The sequence below is a fragment of the Peromyscus eremicus genome, chromosome 8a (genome assembly GCF_949786415.1).
Source record: "Peromyscus eremicus chromosome 8a, PerEre_H2_v1, whole genome shotgun sequence".
Taxonomy (NCBI): Eukaryota; Metazoa; Chordata; class Mammalia; order Rodentia; family Cricetidae; genus Peromyscus; species Peromyscus eremicus.
In genome coordinates, this window is record NC_081423.1 from 54,297,975 (window position 1) to 54,314,797 (window position 16,823).

At 46.5% G+C, this 16,823-nt stretch overlaps 1 protein-coding gene and 1 pseudogene across 1 annotated transcript; both read right to left on the bottom strand.

Annotated features, from left to right (window-relative positions):
- Positions 1–946: 946 nt before the first annotated feature.
- On the bottom strand, positions 947–1,575 carry LOC131917341 (uncharacterized). The gene has a single exon (XM_059271105.1). It carries the CDS (start codon positions 1,340–1,342, stop codon positions 977–979), a length of 366 nt encoding a protein of 121 aa, XP_059127088.1. The 5' UTR covers positions 1,343–1,575; the 3' UTR covers positions 947–976.
- A 14,086-nt stretch (positions 1,576–15,661) lies between these two features.
- Positions 15,662–16,823, bottom strand: part of LOC131917008 (NACHT, LRR and PYD domains-containing protein 1a-like) — a 34,591-nt pseudogene continuing 33,429 nt past the window's right edge.

Here is a 16,823-nt window from a genome sequence, read left to right on the forward strand (position 1 = left end):
CTGAGGTGACAGGTCCAGCAGGAACTCTTGTTATCGACAGTCCCCAAACCCAGCCCCTTCATCTTGGTCCCTTAGCTTCAGAGGGCCTCCAGGCTGAAGTGAAGTCACCTGAGAATTCTCTAGCATAGTCCTCCCATGGGCCCCAGCAAAGGAAGGCCCTCAGTCTCATTTCATGGAATCCACGAATTCTAGTCCTCCGTCCCTGAAGGTCTGCTGTCCCCTATTCCATACAGTCCAAGAAACCTGTCTTGAGCGTTGGCTTTGTGATATTCAGCTCCGCTTACTACAGGCCTTGGGTCCTCCTGGTAGCCACAAAACCTAAAGCAGGGGGAAAAAAAAAATGCCCAGCCCGCGTCAGCTCCAACTCCTGAGGGCGCAGAATCATGCCTTGACAAACACCACTCACCTCCAGCTTCCAGCCATACCCGCTGCTCTCCCAGGTCCGCCAGCTTGGTGTGCAGAGTTCTGACTGAAACAGCTCCTAAACAAAACTAGCTCGTTCTGGAGCGACGCAGCATCATGGGGCTCCAGCGCTACAGCTAGGGCGCCGATTCTCCTCTCGGTAACCTCTGGGAGGCCGCGGGCTCGGGTCTGGACGTTCATCCTTTAAGCAACAGAAGGCTGGACTCATTCTTCGCTCTACAAACACAAAAACACTGGGCCCTCACGTCACAAAGTGGTAGGATATAGAGACATCATCATAATTACAAATGGGGTTCAATCCAATCCAGGATCGTAAACGTTAGAGACTAATTGCACTCAATGCGTGGGTGCAAGCAACACCGTCAATTCATTGCCGGCAGCGACTTTGGACCTTCTGATGAACAGTTAGACAAAGCAACAACAAAGAAAAGCATCAAAGGCTAGATGGAAGGGGTGCAGCGCATCACCAAAACAAAAGGCTGCGTGTTCCCCTACCCCAACCGCCCCCACCCCCCACCCCAACTCTGCGGCCACCCCGTCGGACCCAGGCCGCTTAGGCAAGCTGCAAATGGATATAGGTGAAAATGCAGGAAGTGATGGAGAAGGCAATGGCCGCGTAGATGAAGATGGAGAGGTGCGGGAAGTGGTCGAGGTAGCAGCCCTCCTCCACAAGAGGCTCCTCTTCCTCGGGCTCGGGGCGCACGGCGGTCTTCCGGGGCTGCCCAGCGCGGGTCCCAGGAGCCCTCCCGCCCGCGCGCCGACCAGATTTCCTGCTAGCCCAGGACGCCGACTTGGGTGCGCGGGCAGTGTAGCTCTCCTCCGGGGGCGGCTTATCGAACAGGCCCTCGGACTCAGGGTCAGAGTCGAAATACATCTGCTCTGGACCCCAGGGCTTGCGCTGAAAGGGACCTTTAGCCATCGGCGCAAAGCACGGACAGGCGGGTCAGCTGCTGAGACTGGGAGACGAAGTCCCTACAGGGTCGCAGTGCAGTGGGCGGTGGCCGGGACTGCAGCAGTATTTCTACACCTAGTGGGGGTGTGGGTGGGGGTGGCAGAGGCGGAGCCAGCAGGGCAGGGGGCCTCTGCGGGTCCGGGGCCTCTCTGCCTAGACGCCACTTTCTCTGGCTCCTCCTTTCCGCCCACAGCCTGTTGCAGAGGTTGGCCAGCCAGCTTCTAGCACCTCTAGCAAGCCTTGGCGCAGCAAGGTCTGTCTCCATAGCAACGAGACTGGCGTGCGGGAGGGAGGGTACCGGGGAGGAGGCGAGAGGCGCTTGTTGGGATCCCCAAGCTAGTAAGGGGGACGTGGCACTTACGGAAGATGAAAGGCAGGAGTTAAAGCTCCAAGCTTCGTGAGGAGCTTCCCCAGGGTTTTATTTCTTCCTTTCAAAGACATGAATAATATAAGGTCTTAAAAACAACACGGAGAAACCCTGTCTCGAAAAACAAAAACAAACCAAACCAAAAAAAAAACCTGATAGACAAACACTTTAATGAGGTGATGCACAAATGCACAGTTTTATAACCAAACGACATGGCGTTGCTGCATGAGAACCAGATACATGAAAATCAGAAGAGAAAGGCCAACTCACAGACTAAGTGGTGGCCGCTTAAATGCTCTTTCCCTTTGTCCCGTCCTCCTTCCTCCCAGGCTGAACTCCCTATCCCTATGAGGCTCCAGCAGTGTGTGTGTGTGTGTGTGTGTGTGTGTGTGTGTGTGTGTGTGTGTGTGTGTGTAATGCATGAAAAGCTGACACAGTCTTATAGGAAAAATGGTAAATTTAGCTGTGTACGCACATAAGAGACTGAGGCAGAAGAAGTCATGAGTTCCAGTCCAGCCTGCATGTATATGGAGGTTCTGATTCAAAAGATAAAAACAAAATAACCTAATGAAAACAATATCACAATAAAACTTCCACAAACCTAGGGTCCAGAAGTAACAAAGTTAAAGACTCACGTTTCTCTCCCTCTCTTCTCGCTGCTATCTACATCCTATTTCCACATTTTTCATCTACCTCCATCCTTCGGGGCATTTCATCTGTGATGAGGAACAAGTCCTCTCAGGGAGCCAGTAAGATGGCTCAGTAGGCTAAAGGCACTTGCCACCTAGCCTGACGAATTTGATCTCCAAGATCCACATGATAGGAGAGAACTGGCTTCTGCAAATTGTCCTCTGAACTCCATACGTATGCTGTAATGCACACACTCATACACACAGACACACTAATGTACCTGCTCACACTGTTCAGCCGGAATCTCCAGCTTGCCCCTGTGAAAGCCCCATTTCTGCCTCTCCAAACCCTGCCCTCTCAGAGAATCTCTAACAAAGGTAAGGCTCCAAAAATCCCAGTCCCGCCTTCTTGGTGGCCACGGTAGCTCCTCCCCTAAAGCTTCCACCTAAAGTGTACCGTACTTGGGCACAAACCCAGCTTATGGCAGACACATCATCACCCCTCGATTACAGGGTACATAAGTGCCCTGCTTTAGTTCGGCCATGTGATTTTCTCCTGCCCCTTCTCCCTCCTCGGTCTCTGGGGGCTGGAGGAGTCACCTGGGAGTTATTTTGCTCAAAATAAACCTGTTCTTTAACTTTTTCAATTTGGCTTGATCTGGCTTACTGCATTGGCAGAGAAACCTATTATTGGGGTACAGAAAACCTATTACACACTAGTTATGTTTTTTAAGTGTTGAAAAAAGTCCTTCCAGAGACTTTTCATGATCTAAGCCCATTTCTCACCTCTGTTCCTAGTCAGACTCTTTGGCACCTTTAGTACTTGGTGGGTACCACTGTTTCTTGGTACTTCTATAGTGTCTGAGGGTCAGTCCCTTGTGGGATTTGGGGAGAGCAATCACATGACTCATTTGGGGCTTCATTTGTGTTGGAGGAATCCACTGGCAAGCCTGTTGGGAGCAACAGATCCAACTCCTGCCAGACAACTCATTCTCGTTCATCCAATAGAAACCAGGATCAGAGTGTTGAAATAATGTGACCAGAGTGCTGTCTCTCGCTCTCAAAACATTCAGGACTCCTTGCAGCAATAGCAGATATCATTAGGTAGTGGCGGCATTCTGATGTTTGTTGAATAAGTGGTAAGGCGAATGAATGACGGGCTGTTGGCAGCAAGAGGCTACATTCTCAGAGTCTAGGAGCTGCAGATAAGAGCATTTCCTTTGCTAGGACAAAGAGAACATGGGACCCTCAGCCATGCTACTGGGAACTGAGAAGGGTGGAGAGATTTTAGAAAGTGGTCTGACAGTTTCATAAAAAGTTAAGCATATACTTAAGATGTAACCCAGGGGGCTGGAGAGATGGCTCAGCCGTTATGAGTGCTGGCTGCTCTTCCAGAGGTTCCGTGTCCTATTCCCAGCACCACAAGGTGGCCTACAACTGTCTGTAACTCCAGTTCCAGGGGATCCAAGACACCTTCTTCTGACCTCCATGGGCACCAGGCACGCACATAGTACACAGACATACATGCAGGGAAAACACCCATATGCATAAATTTCTTTTTAAAAGTTAAAAAAAGGATAGGACCCAAGTCTTATCCCAGCTTGTAGCAGATCACCTGTGGTGTCTGCCCCATTCCCAATGGATCACTCAGATCTTCTACAGCCTTCCTCCATGACACATCCCTTTGTCTCAGCTGCCAAATCCAGGAGGCACTTCCCGGAAAACAGACCGGCCACTCTGGCCAAGGAATCATATTAGTGTGTTGCTCAGCCATCATTAAGGAAGCTTCCTCCTTCAGGAGATGGAAACAAATACAGAGACCCAAAGCCAGACAATGTGCAGAGTGAGAGACCTTGGAACAGTGCCTGTGCCCTAATCTACTGCTGTTTCAGCCAGCAATTGCAACTCCGCAGTTACCGGCCTGCTTCTCTAGCAGCAGCCTGGTGGGAATTCTGTTCCTGCAGGTACCGGCCCTGTTGCTGCTGCTAAAGGTAGTTTTAACTAAATCTTTATCGTTCTATTTGTAAATAAGACTTGAAATTCAAAGGCTGGGGTGAAAACCTGAGAACTCAGAGAGGTTGAGTAGCAAAAAGCTAACCTTCTCTACTTGCTAGTGTCTCCGAAAGCCCCATGCTTCCACTACGCCAAACCAGAAAAGCCTGCACCACTCCAAATCCCTCCCTTCTACTTCCTGTGTCTCTCTGTCTCTCCTGGATGCCCTCTGATGCTCTACGATAACTTTCTGTCAACTAATTGCTAACTCAGCCTCCTGACCAAAGGTTTATTTTATGTAATCAACGTAAATGCAGACTCGGGGTTCACAATGTGATTGAATATTCCCCAACAACACTCTATCTTTTTTTTTTTTTGAGACAGGGTTTCTCTGTGTACCTTTGAGCCTTTCCTGGAACTCACTCTGTAGTCCAGGCTGGCCTCGAACTCAGAGATCTGCCTGCCTCTGCCTCCCAAGTGCTGGGATTAAAGGCGTGCAACACCACCGCCTGGCAAACACTATGTCTTAAAAGGGTTATCTCCATCAATCCCTCCCCCCAGGGCTTAGGGAACCTTGCAGAAGAGTAGATGGAAAGATTGCAAGAGTCAGAGAGGATGGAGGATGCCAAGGAAACAAGGTTCTCTAGACACAATAGGACTAACACATATACGAACTCACAGAGACTGTGGCCACATGCACAGGCCTGTGTGGGTCTGTGCCAGATGAGGTCCCAACACTGGGAGAAGTGGTCACAAACCCCCATTCCTAATCCAGATGCTATCTACAATTGATAACCACTCACAAATGAAAAATTAATTTTCTTCTATGAAGTCTCACTGGGGAAACAAACCACTCTTAAGGGCAGACTCCAAGCCCAGCAGTAGATGGCCAACTGAAAATGAACTCAATGGCATCTTTGGAGGTTCTTTGTCTCATAGTGTTGTGCCAGGCTTTTTTTTCTTCTTCTTGTTTTTCCTTACAGGTCCTTTGTGTATATATATTATGGCTTCCAGGTTTGTGTTTTAATGATTCCTATGTGTGTGACTGTGTCTGTCCTAGTCCGGTTTGCTTGTGTTTTATTTTATTATTATTCTTTAGATGCCTGTTGTTTTCTAATGAGGAAAGGTGTGGGTTCAGATGGATCTTGGAGGAGTTGGGAGAAGAGAAACTGTATTAGAATATATTGTATGAAAAAAAATCTATTTTTAATGAGAGAAAAATAGAAATAAAAAAAGATAGGACCCAGTAATTCCACTCCTAGATTCTACCTGAGAGAAATGATAGCTCTACATGGAGACTAATGTATAAACATCTATAGCAATGTTATTGGTAATAGCCGGAATTAAGAATAATTCAAATCTCCGTCAAATGGTGAATGGATGAGGTTTATCTGTACAACTAGAATGCTACTTGGCAATGCAAAGGAGTGAGCTACTGGTACTAACCAGGATGGGTCTAAAAAGCATGCTAAGTGAAAAAGAAATGCCAGGTGGAAAGAGCCATAGGTGATAGAATAAATATGAAATGTCTAGAAAAGACAAATTTATAGAGATAGAAAAGACATTTATTGCTTGTGGCTAAGGGGGACATAAAAATGCTAGCTGTAAACAGGCTCCAGGTAACTTTCTAGTAACAGGAAAGTGCTGAGTTGTGGTATAACCTTATACAGTTTCCTTTTTAAAAATCATTTTTGAATTTTATGTGTGTGGGTGTTTTGCCTGAGTGTATGTCTGTGTACTATGTGTGTGCATGGAGTCTGAGTGTACGTCTGAGTACCATGTGTGTGCATGGAGCCTGCAGAGGCCAGAGAGGGTGTCAGATTCCCCACAGCTGGAGTTAAGGGAGGATTGTGAGCCACCATGTGGGTGCTAGGAATCTGACCTGGATGCTCTGGAAGAGCAGAGAATGCTCTTAATTGGTGAACTATCTTTCCAGTTTCCTCTTCTTAAAATAAATTTAAAAAGGACTTTATTTTATTTATGTGCATGTATGTATGTATGTATATGTGAGCATGTGTGTGCAGGTGTCTGTGGGTGTCAGAAGAGGGTATCTTTATTTTTAGATTTATTTTTATGATTTTAATGTATATGTGGGTGTCAGTGTGAGGTGCTGCGTGTGTGTGGGTACCCAGGGAGCCCAGATGAGGGTGCCAGATCCCCTGGAGCTGGAGTTACAGGCTTTGAGGTACCCAAAGTGGGTGCTGGGAACCAATCTCAGTTATTTGGAAGAGTGAAACTCTTCACCACTGAGCCATCTCTTCAACTTTTTTTTTTCTTTTTTGGACAGGATCTCACTTTGTATCTTAAACTGGCCTGAAATTCACTCTGTAGCCCAGAGTACCCTCAAATGCATGGGTTATTCTCTTGCCTCAGCTTCCTGCATGTTGAGATTACACTGTGAGCCACCATACCTGGCTGGAAGTACTTTTCTATCTTTTAACACAAACACACTTTCAAAGTGGGCGAGTGAAGCCAGGTGGTGATGGTGCACACCTTTAATCCCAGCACTCAGGAGGCAGAGGCAGGCAGATCTCTGTGAATTCTAGGCCAGCCTCGTCTACAGAGTGAGTTCCAGGACAGCCAGGTCTGTTACACAGAAAAACTGTGTCTCAAAAAAACAACCCATTCCCCCCCCCCACACACCCCTGGGCAAAAAAAAATGGGTGAGTGAAGAAATGTGCTATAGTCCATGGACTGGTAAATAAACCAGTAGATTTTGAGTTCAGTAACAGAATTATCTGTCACGATATACTAAAACAGAGTCATGACTGGCTCCTAGAACTCAGGGTTGGTGCTATGTGACCTAGGCCAACTGCTTGTTCAGATGATCTGTTACCCAGGTAACAAGAGATGGCAGTACCATAGCCGGTGTGTTAAGATCAATGCATTTCTCTGTCCTGAGAAAACTGCCACCAAAGTATAACAATCAGAACATTCACGTCTTTTGATGCAATTGCCGTGACCCTGTAAGCATTGCAGCTCGGATGGAAAGGTATCCTGGCAGTTGGGAGCCAAGGAATACCACAAAGTCACCAGAAGCCTAGCAGTTTACCGTCTTGCTCCAGGGAAAGGTTTCCCCAATGCAAGTGTAACAATTCTGCTCCAGCAGGGGAGGGAGAACAACTTTCCCCAGCTAAGTTGTTCGAGCTCTGCTCCACTCTGCTCTGGAGAAGTATTCCAGCTCTGCTCCACTAGCGGAAAGTTTCCCCAGCAAAAGAGTTGCAATTGTTACAGCTGGGCTCCACTCCCACAAAAATGTCACACCACACAACAAACCTCACTCAAGAGACTTATTGGGAAGGAAGAAACCAGGAGGGTGGCTGCCTTGGGTGAGAAACAGCAGCAAACTGAACAGGGGACAAACCTTATATAGGATTTCTTGGGGGGTGGCAGAGCTTTCCAGGGTGGCTTGGGCTTGGTGGATTTTTGTGGTCCGATGCTGAGGCAAGCTCAGGGCTTGGTGGCATTTCCACCTCAGGGGCCTCAGGGATTGGTGGGATTCTATGCTTATGGATTGGTGGGATTTTGTAGTCTGACTCTGGGGCAAGCTCAGGGATTGGTGTGATTTCAAGCCCCGGTCCTGGGGTTAAGTTAGGGTCTGGGTGTTTTTCCTTGGCCCTTTTTAACCTTACAGCCCCCAAGTGTTGATCCCAAGGCAGGTTTTTTACAAAAGGATATTCAAGAAATCAAAAGCAAACCCATTTTCAGAACAAAAGGAGAATAGTTAATAAAGTGACGTTGCATTTGAGGTTGGGTGCTTGCTGCTCAGTGGCAGATTGCCTAGCATCCACAGGGGCTGGATGTGGATTGATGTAGTTGCCAGAGAGGATTATCTTGAAATCAAACAGGTTTTTTTTTCCCTCGAGACAGGGTTTCTCTATGTAGCGTTGGAGCCTGTCCTGGAACTCACTCTGTAGACCAGGCTGGCCTCGAACTCACAGAGATCTACCTACTTCTGCCTCCCGAGTGCTGGGATTAAAGGCGTGAGCCATCACCGCCCGGCAAACAGGTTTTTGTGATTATCTAAACCAGAATTAAATGATTTAAGATCACATGTACTAAAATGATAAGAAAATGTAAAATGTATTTCCACAGAGGAATCCTGGGATAGGAAGAATGGAGATGGTAATTTTCATCTTGTTTGATGATACGATCATGTGGTAGCCTCATCCTCAGTTTTCCAGATCTTGTGCGTCATTGTCAAGCTATTTTTTTTGTGTGTGACAAAAGCAATTTGGTGTTGAGACAATATAAGTAACAGGCCTAGTGGCTGTTGTCAGGATTAACAATATCCTGTGATGTTCTGATCAGTGCCCACGCACTCTAAGGTCTTTATCCCAATTGTCTAGATGGCCCTATATTGTTGAGCAACCGCTAGCAGCCATTGCTAGGCAACTAGGGACAGGGCTGCACTTCTGAATCATATCATAGCATCTCTGCTTCTGCCAGCCTCTTCCCGTCAACTTCTCTCCAGCAGTGCCATGCTCTTGTCTGTCTAGTCTCTTTCTCCCACTTTCCTCTTCCAGGCTCCTATGGGCTGGGGCTAACCTGCCAATAGTTCCCAATGGATTCCCACCACTGTAGAGCTCAGCATAGCAAGATAGTCACAGGATCCATAAACCTCCTTCCCTATTGACTTTTCATGATTGTGGGAAATGATCCTTAATTAGTCAGGGTTCTCTAGAGTCACAGAACTTATGGAATGAATCTCTCTCTCTCTCTCTCTCTCTCTCTCTCTCTCTCTCTCTCTCTCTCTCTCTCTCTCTGTGTGTGTGTGTGTGTGTGTATGTGTCTTTATTTATTGGAATGATTTACAAGTTGCAGTCCAACAATGGCTAGCTGTGAATGGAAAGTCCAAGAGTCTAGTAGCTGCTCAGTCCCACGAGGCTGGACGCCTCAGCTGGTCTTCTGTGTATGCTGGAATCCTGAAGAAGTAGGCTCCGATGCCAGTGAAAAAAACGAATGTACTGGCAAGGCAAAGACCAGCAGGCAAAGAATGAATGAACCTTCCTTCTTCCATTGTCCTTAGATAGGCTTCCAGAAGAAGGTGTCCCAGATTAAAAGTGTGCTCTCCTGCCTCAAGATCTGGATTAAAAGCTTGTGTTGTCCCCTCAAGATCCAGATCAAAAGTCTGTGTCTTCCAGGCTCAAGACCCGGATCAAAAATGTGTTGTCTTCCTGCCTCAGGATCTGAATCACAAGTGTGCCCTCCATTTCTGATTGTAGTCCATTCCAGCAATGGTCACGTTGACAGCCAAGAATAGCTGCCACACTTAACCCTCTGTATTGCTCATTCCCACTACCCCCACCGCGTTAGTTCATCATTCCTTTCACCCTGAGGAGGTCCCCTTAACCCTCTACTTACTCCCCCAGTGACTGCCCAGTTCAGTGCACACCTATAATCCAGCATTTAGGACATGGGCCAGGAGTTCAGGATCATTTTCAGTTACCCAGAAAGTTCAAGAGCAGCCTGGGCTACAGTAGACCTGGCCTCAAACAACAAAAACAAAAACTGGCAGAGAACCAGAAATAGATGAACCAGCGTGAGATGCAGCCATAGAGGCCCCTAGACAGGCCCTCCCTCTAGGAACAGCAGTGGCCCTCTTCTCCAAGAGGGATCCTTGGTGTGAGTGAATCAAACTGCCCTGTGGGCACATGCACTGGCTCCTTGGCCACAGAGGTCTCCCTGGGATGCGCCTTCATCATGGGGGCCAAGGTTTTTGTTTGCTTGTTTGTTTTGTGGGCAGATAACTATTTTGTGGAGGATAATCGTATTCAGAGGAGTAGATCTTTAAAGAGCAGATTTGTTTCTAAGAGTGAATTGTTCTTAGCACTCAGTCCCTTTTGTCACTGTCATCTTCTTTACACTGCTGGCCTTTCGTATAGGTTCCCTCCCTAACTGGCTTAGCAGAAGCCATCTTCAGATAAAAAGCTGCCTAGCTAGCCTTCAGAACTATATGCCAAACTTTAAAACACAAAGTCCCGAGCTTCAGATACTCTGTTATAACAACAGAGAATGGACTAAGACACTGTGAGAAAGCCACTGTGAGTCTCAGGCACTTGGACAGTGTGATCAGTTAACGGGAGAACAAAATGTTCTAGCACAGTCCGGGCTCTTCTCTTCCTGGTGCTATCAGGCTTCCAGGAAATCTTGGTGGTGCTGAGTCTGACATGTTAGTCATCACACACAGTGTTAATGCTGGGCCGTCCTACTGAAACATGAGCTGGTCCAGGGATATCATTGGACATGTGGCCCCAATCATTCCCACAAAAGGAAGGCATGCCCTGCTGCAGAGCAGTGAGAGCCAAAGCTGGACAGAAAATGGGATGAACTGCCTCAGAGGTGGCAAGTTTCCTGTCTTAAGATGTTTTACAGCTTCATTATATTTTTATATAATAGTGGCATGCTATGTGTATATACATAAATTAAACATGTTGACATATAAAATGAAGCCACCACAATTGCAATAATGACTGTCTCTGTATTTTTTCATATATCTTCACGCTCCTTTGGAATCACTCCTTTTTGTCCCTCTCCATACTTTCTCTGGCAGGCAGCCAGTAATAGCCTTTATCTTACTATAGCTTTGTTTACATTGCTTAGAAATTTATTTATTTATGAAGAGATGGGTCTTACTATGCTTTGCAGACTGGCCCTGATCTCCAGTGCTCAAGTGAGCCTTTTGCCTCAGTTTCCGAGGTAGCTTGGATTACAGGCACGAGGCACTGTGACTTTTGTTATTATAACAAAAGATGTGAAGCTGGGTTGCTTTGTGTTTTAAAGTTTGGCATATAGTTTTGGAGGCTAGCTAGGCAGCTTTATCTGATGGCTTCTGCTAAGCCAGTTACAACACCATGGAGGGAGCCTGTATGAAAGGCCAGCGGTGTGAGTGACAAGGAGGGCTGACTGTTTATAAGAATTCACTCTCAGGAACTAATATAGTACTCTAAGCCACCCCTCTCCAAAGATTTCTATGACCTAGAATTTTGTGTAACTGGAATCATGTAGTGGCCATTTATTTCCCCTCTAGCATTTTAAGTCTAATACTTTCTTTCCAAAAGGTTTATGCTGCTTTTTAGTAGTTTTTTTTCTCTCCAATACAATATTTTATTATTTGGGAATTTCATCTCAATTACACTCAGTTTTCTACTCCTCCCAGGCCCACACTCCCACCCTTTGGCACTTCATAGTTTATTTTTTAAGTGTATTTATTTTTATTTCATGTGCATTGGTATTTTGTCTGCATATATGCCTGTGTGAGGGTATCAGATTCCCTGGAACTGGAGTTACAGACGATTGTGAGCTGTCATGTGGGACCTCTGGAAGAGCAGCCAGTGCTCTTTTAAAAAAAAAAATATTTATTATGTGTATATACAGTGTTCTGCCTGCATGTATGCTTGCACTGCAGGCCAGAAGAGGGCACCAGATATCATTATAGATCATTACAGATGGTAGTAAGCCACTTTGTGGTTGCTGGGAATTGAACTCAGGACCTCTGGAAGAGCAAACAGTCCTCTTAACCTCTGAGCCATCTCTCCAGCCCATTAGTTTATTTTTATTTTATCTATCTATCTATCTATCTATCTATCTATCTATCTATCTATCTATTGATTTTTCAAGACAGAGTTTCTCTGTGTAGTTTTGGTGCCTGTTCTGGATCTCACTCTGTAGCCCAGGCTGGCCTTGAACTCACAGAGATTCCCCCTGGCTCTGCCTCCCGAGTGCTGGGATTAAAGGCGTGCGCCACCGCCGTCTGGCCATTAGTTTATTTTTAATTGCTAATTTTAATATAGTATTCTGCCATGTGCATGTCACCACAAAGCATTTTTCTATTTATCTGTTAGTGGGTTTTGGATTGTTTCTAGATTTTAACTATTAAAAATTTAGCTTCTCGGCCACTTGTTTACAAGTCTTTATATGGCCATGTGTTTATCTTGGGTAGGCACCAATTTATAGAATGACTCGTGCTATCATACTGGCTACCAGTACCCTGAAAACCTAGTGAAGGAGCTACTTTGTGTGTGTGTGTGTGTGAGTGTATGAGTGTGTCTTTGTCTATGGGTGACATTAGTCATTAGAAAGATGTTGACTTTCAGACACACAAACCTTCACTCTAGGTCTCAGCTTTGGCTGCTCCCCACCTCGACTTTGGTTTGCTTTCTCCTTCGCTCACAACCCTGCATTCGGCCCCGCTCAGAGTTAAGGCTGCAGTTGTGACTTCGTCCTGCAGGTGGCAGGAGCGGGCAAGGTCTGAAGGCCCAACTCGTAGCTGCTCCCTCCTACTAGAAACTAGAGTTGTTTTGATTTGCATTTCCCTGATGATTAGGGATGTTGAGCAATTCCTTAAATGTCTTTCAGCCATTTGAGTTTCCTCTGTTGAGAATTCTCTGTTTAGTTCTATAGCCCATTTTTTAATTGGACTGTTGGGCATTTTGATGTCTAATTTCTTGAGTTCCTTATATATTCTGGATGTCAGTCCTCTGTCAGATGTGGGGTTGGTGAAGATCTTTTCCCATTCTGTAGGCTGTCGCTTTGCCTTGTTGACCATATCCTTTGCTCTACAAAAGCTTCTCAGTTTCAAGAGGTCCCATTGATTGATTGTTTCTCTCAGTGTCTGTGCTACTGGTGTTCTATTTAGAAAGTGGTCTCCTATGCCAATGCGTTCAAGACTACTTCCTACTTTCTCTTCTAGCAGGTTCAGAGTAGCTGGATTTATGTTGAGGTCCTTGATCCACTTGGACTTAAGTTTTGTGCACGGTGATAGATATGGATCTATTTGCAGCCTTCTACATGTTGATATCCAGTTATGCCAGCACCTGGATGCAGAGATCCATGGCTAGGCCCCGGGTGGATCTCTGGGAGTCCAATTGGCGAGAATGAGGAGGGTTTGTATGAGCAAGAATTGTTGAGACCAAGGTTGGATAAAGCACAGGGACAAATAGCCAAACGAATGGAAACACATGAACTATGAACCAATGGCTGAGGGGTCACCAACTGGATCAGGCCCTCTGAATGGGTGAGACAGTTGATTGGCTTGATCTGTTTGGGAGGCATCCAGGCAGTGGGACCGGGTCCTGTGCTCATTGCATGAGTTGGCTGTTTGAAACCTGGGGCCTATGCAGGATCACTTGGCTCGGCCTGGGAGGAGGGGACTGAACCTACCTGGACTGAGTCTACCAGGTTGATCTCAGTCCACGGGGAAGGCTTTGCCCTGGAGGAGGTGGGAATGAGGGGTGGGCTGGGGGGAAGGTAAGGGGGGCGGGAGGGGGGAGAACAAGGGAATCCAGTGGCTGATATGTAGAACTGAATTGTATTGCAAAATAAAAAGAAAAAAAAAAAAGAAAAAAGAAAAAAGAAACTTTCGGCAGATCCTGGGGCTTCCTGTATGCCGAAGTGGGAGGACTTTTGGGTTCCCCTCCTTTCCCAGGTTTGGCAAAGCAGATTGGCAAACCTAGAACTGCAGGCTCCAGTTCAGGCTTCTAAAGGAGAGTCTGTGTTCATCAACATTTTTATCTTCCAAGCTTCTACTGAACAGCCCACTGAGTGCTTAACAATCAATGGCTTTTCTAGTCCAAAGTCCTTCTGCAAATCTCCCCAAAACACATGGTCAGGTCTCTCACAGCAATACCCCACTATCCTGGTACAAATTTCTGTCTTAGGGTTACTATGGCTGTGATTAAACACTATGGTCAAAGCAATGGGGGTGGGGGTGGGAGGCTTCTTCCTTATACTTTGGAAGTAGCTGGGACTGACACATGGTCCTTGCCTCCTAATTTTCTTTTCTTTTTTTATGCTTGTCAAGTGGTAGGTGGAGACTGTCTTCTGTCTCCTACTGCGTTCTTGTCCCTCTCTCTAAGAATGGAGGAGACAGACAATTGAGTACAAATGGCAAGTATTTTATTTTTTCAAATTGGAATTGGCAAGGTTTAAGTGGAATAAAACAATTTAAAACAGACTGCCACATGGGATTAAAATAAACAGGTTTGAACTCTCCGTAGCAGTAGGATACTGTTATAGTTTCGAGAAGTGTTCCAGTTAACGGGAGTGTTACAGCTCAGCAGTTCTTACGGAACTCTGGGATACCAGCCAAGAGCAGTCTCTTGCAGAGCAACGCAGAGGAGCAGGACTGCCGGTATCCTGTTCTCCTGTCTCCAGAGAGTCTGGAAGGTTGGAGTCTTAGGTCTCTGAAGCAGTTCTTCGAGGCTGGAAACAGCCGCAGGAATGAATTCGCCTTTGCCGCCCAGCCGGTGCTGAGCTGTGGAGGCTGAGGCAGAAACATCTCGAGTCCTGGAAGCTGGCTTTGAGCAAGCTCCTTGCCCAGGACAGAAAAACGTCAGGTGCAGGCAGCCTCCTCTTCGATGAGTGAAGTGTTTGGGAGTCTGGCTCTTGAAGTCTTCATGGCTTTTTCCTATGAAGAGAACAGGAGTACTAGGCTCAGAAGTCTTGCTTTTCCTCTTTTTCCATGGGTTCCTGCAGTAGTTCTGGCTTTATAGTCTTGAAATGTGTGGATTTGGTTGCCAGGATGCCAGCTAAATGTTGCTGGCTAAATGTGGGTATGCAAATAAGGTGAAGAAATAGGGCCAATCAGAGAAGAGCTATCAAACCCATCTAACCAACATTTGTATACAAACAATGCTACATTTTCTAACTGTACAACTGTGGGATGCTGAGAGATATGCTGACCTTCTTCACCCACCCACTAAGCAGTGAAATCAAACTATTGTACACAGTGCCTACTGTGTACTTTAGTCCTTTTTTTCCCTTTTTTTTTTCTTTTTTAAAGGCAGGGCTTTTAATTAGCTCAAATTCAATTGTGGCTTGAAAATGTTACATGGACAATTCCAGAAACAAACAATTTGTAAGTTCTAAATTGTATACCATTCTGAGTGGACTGATAAAATATGTCCACTGCCGCTGGGCGGTGGTGGCCCACGCCTTTAATCCCAGCACTCGGGAGGCAGAGGCAGGAGGATTTCTGTGAGTTCGAGGCCAGCCTGGCCTACAGAGTGAGTTCCTGGGAAGGCACAAAGCTACCCTGAGAAACTCTGTCTCAAAAAACAAGAACAAGAACAAAAACAAAAACAAAAACAACAACAACAACAACAACAACAAAAATGTCCACTGCTAATTGGATGCCTCACAGTTACCCAATTGCCCCTTGGCTTTCACAGGGCAAGCTGTCCAAGAGGGACATCTCTGAGAATGCCACCTGCAGCAGGCAAGTTTTAAAGAACCAAGACCAAGCCAAGGGGGATCATAGATGGTGGAAATGAGGCCAAAAGAAAGATCAGGCAGAGGCATGATTCAGGGCTCAGGTTTCAGCTGCCCAGATTTCAGGATACCCATTCCCCAAGGGCCCTGCCCCACATCTCCCAGAGTTCTAGGATCAGGTAAGAGTGGGTCTCCTTCAGGGCTTGGTAGAGTTGACTTTTTCTGGCCTTGTCCCAGGACCGACTGTAGCTGAACAGCCTCCGCATCTTGTCTGGATTGGTGGCCTCAGCACGAACCATCTCATACTGCTCTTCACTCAGCACTTGACCATGCAGTTTGTCCAAGACAGGGTCCACTGATGTCACTCGGGCCACCAGCTGCTCCCGATGCTGGTCCACAAAGTGCAGGGAGGGCCAGGCAACTGTGGATGAAGGCAAGACTGGCAGTAACCAAAGAAAGACTCCCAGCAGAGCCTCTCGCAGCTCATTCTCCACTTCTGTTTCTTATCTCATTGTGTCACTGGCTTCCTTCCCACTCTGGAAACCCCTTGCCTCGTCTCATGTCAGTATCCAGCCTGACACTCTGTGGGAACAGAAAGGGTTCATGACTGAGGTTGTGAGTGGGGTGTGTTATGGCCCCCATGGCCAGGAGCAAAAGGCCTGGGGACTTGGATGTGAAGCTCTCCAACACAATCCTGGTGAGGCTGGCAATGAGAGGGTCCCCTCTTTTCTCCTTTCCCTTCCCTCCAGAACCAGATAGTGCACCCTGAAACCCTCACTGCCTCATTTGGTCTGGCAGGTGCTACTGACCTGTAGGGGCTGGAGTGACTGGAGTGGATGCAGGTCTAAGGTCTCCTAGAGGAAAGGAGAGATGGAGATGCATCTATAATAGTGCTAGTTATAAACTCACATGACATACCCTGAAACTCTCATCTAGATGGTTGGATTCTGAGAACAAGCTAGAGACAAATTCTGTCAGAGTCTGGCATAAGGGTAGGATGGACCTATAGACACAATCTAGGTGAATTCTTTCCTAATGTCTTTAGGAAGTTGAAGCCCAGAGATTATGATTTTAGACTAATCAAAAGAAAGAAGGCTTCTAGATGAGTAACAGCAACTTCTTCCAACATCATCTCAACCCATTTTAGCCTGCCTTGGCCTGAATTAAATTCCTGGAGAACTAACCAAGTCCTTTGCTAGAAGTTTTAAAGTATTTGATATTTTATTTTGAGTCGAAACCTGTCCCTTTT

Bases quoted from the DNA above. Each gene is read 5' to 3' on its own strand.
- LOC131917341 (XM_059271105.1), bottom strand. From the start codon at position 1,342: ATGGCTAAAGGTCCCTTTCAGCGCAAGCCCTGGGGTCCAGAGCAGATG.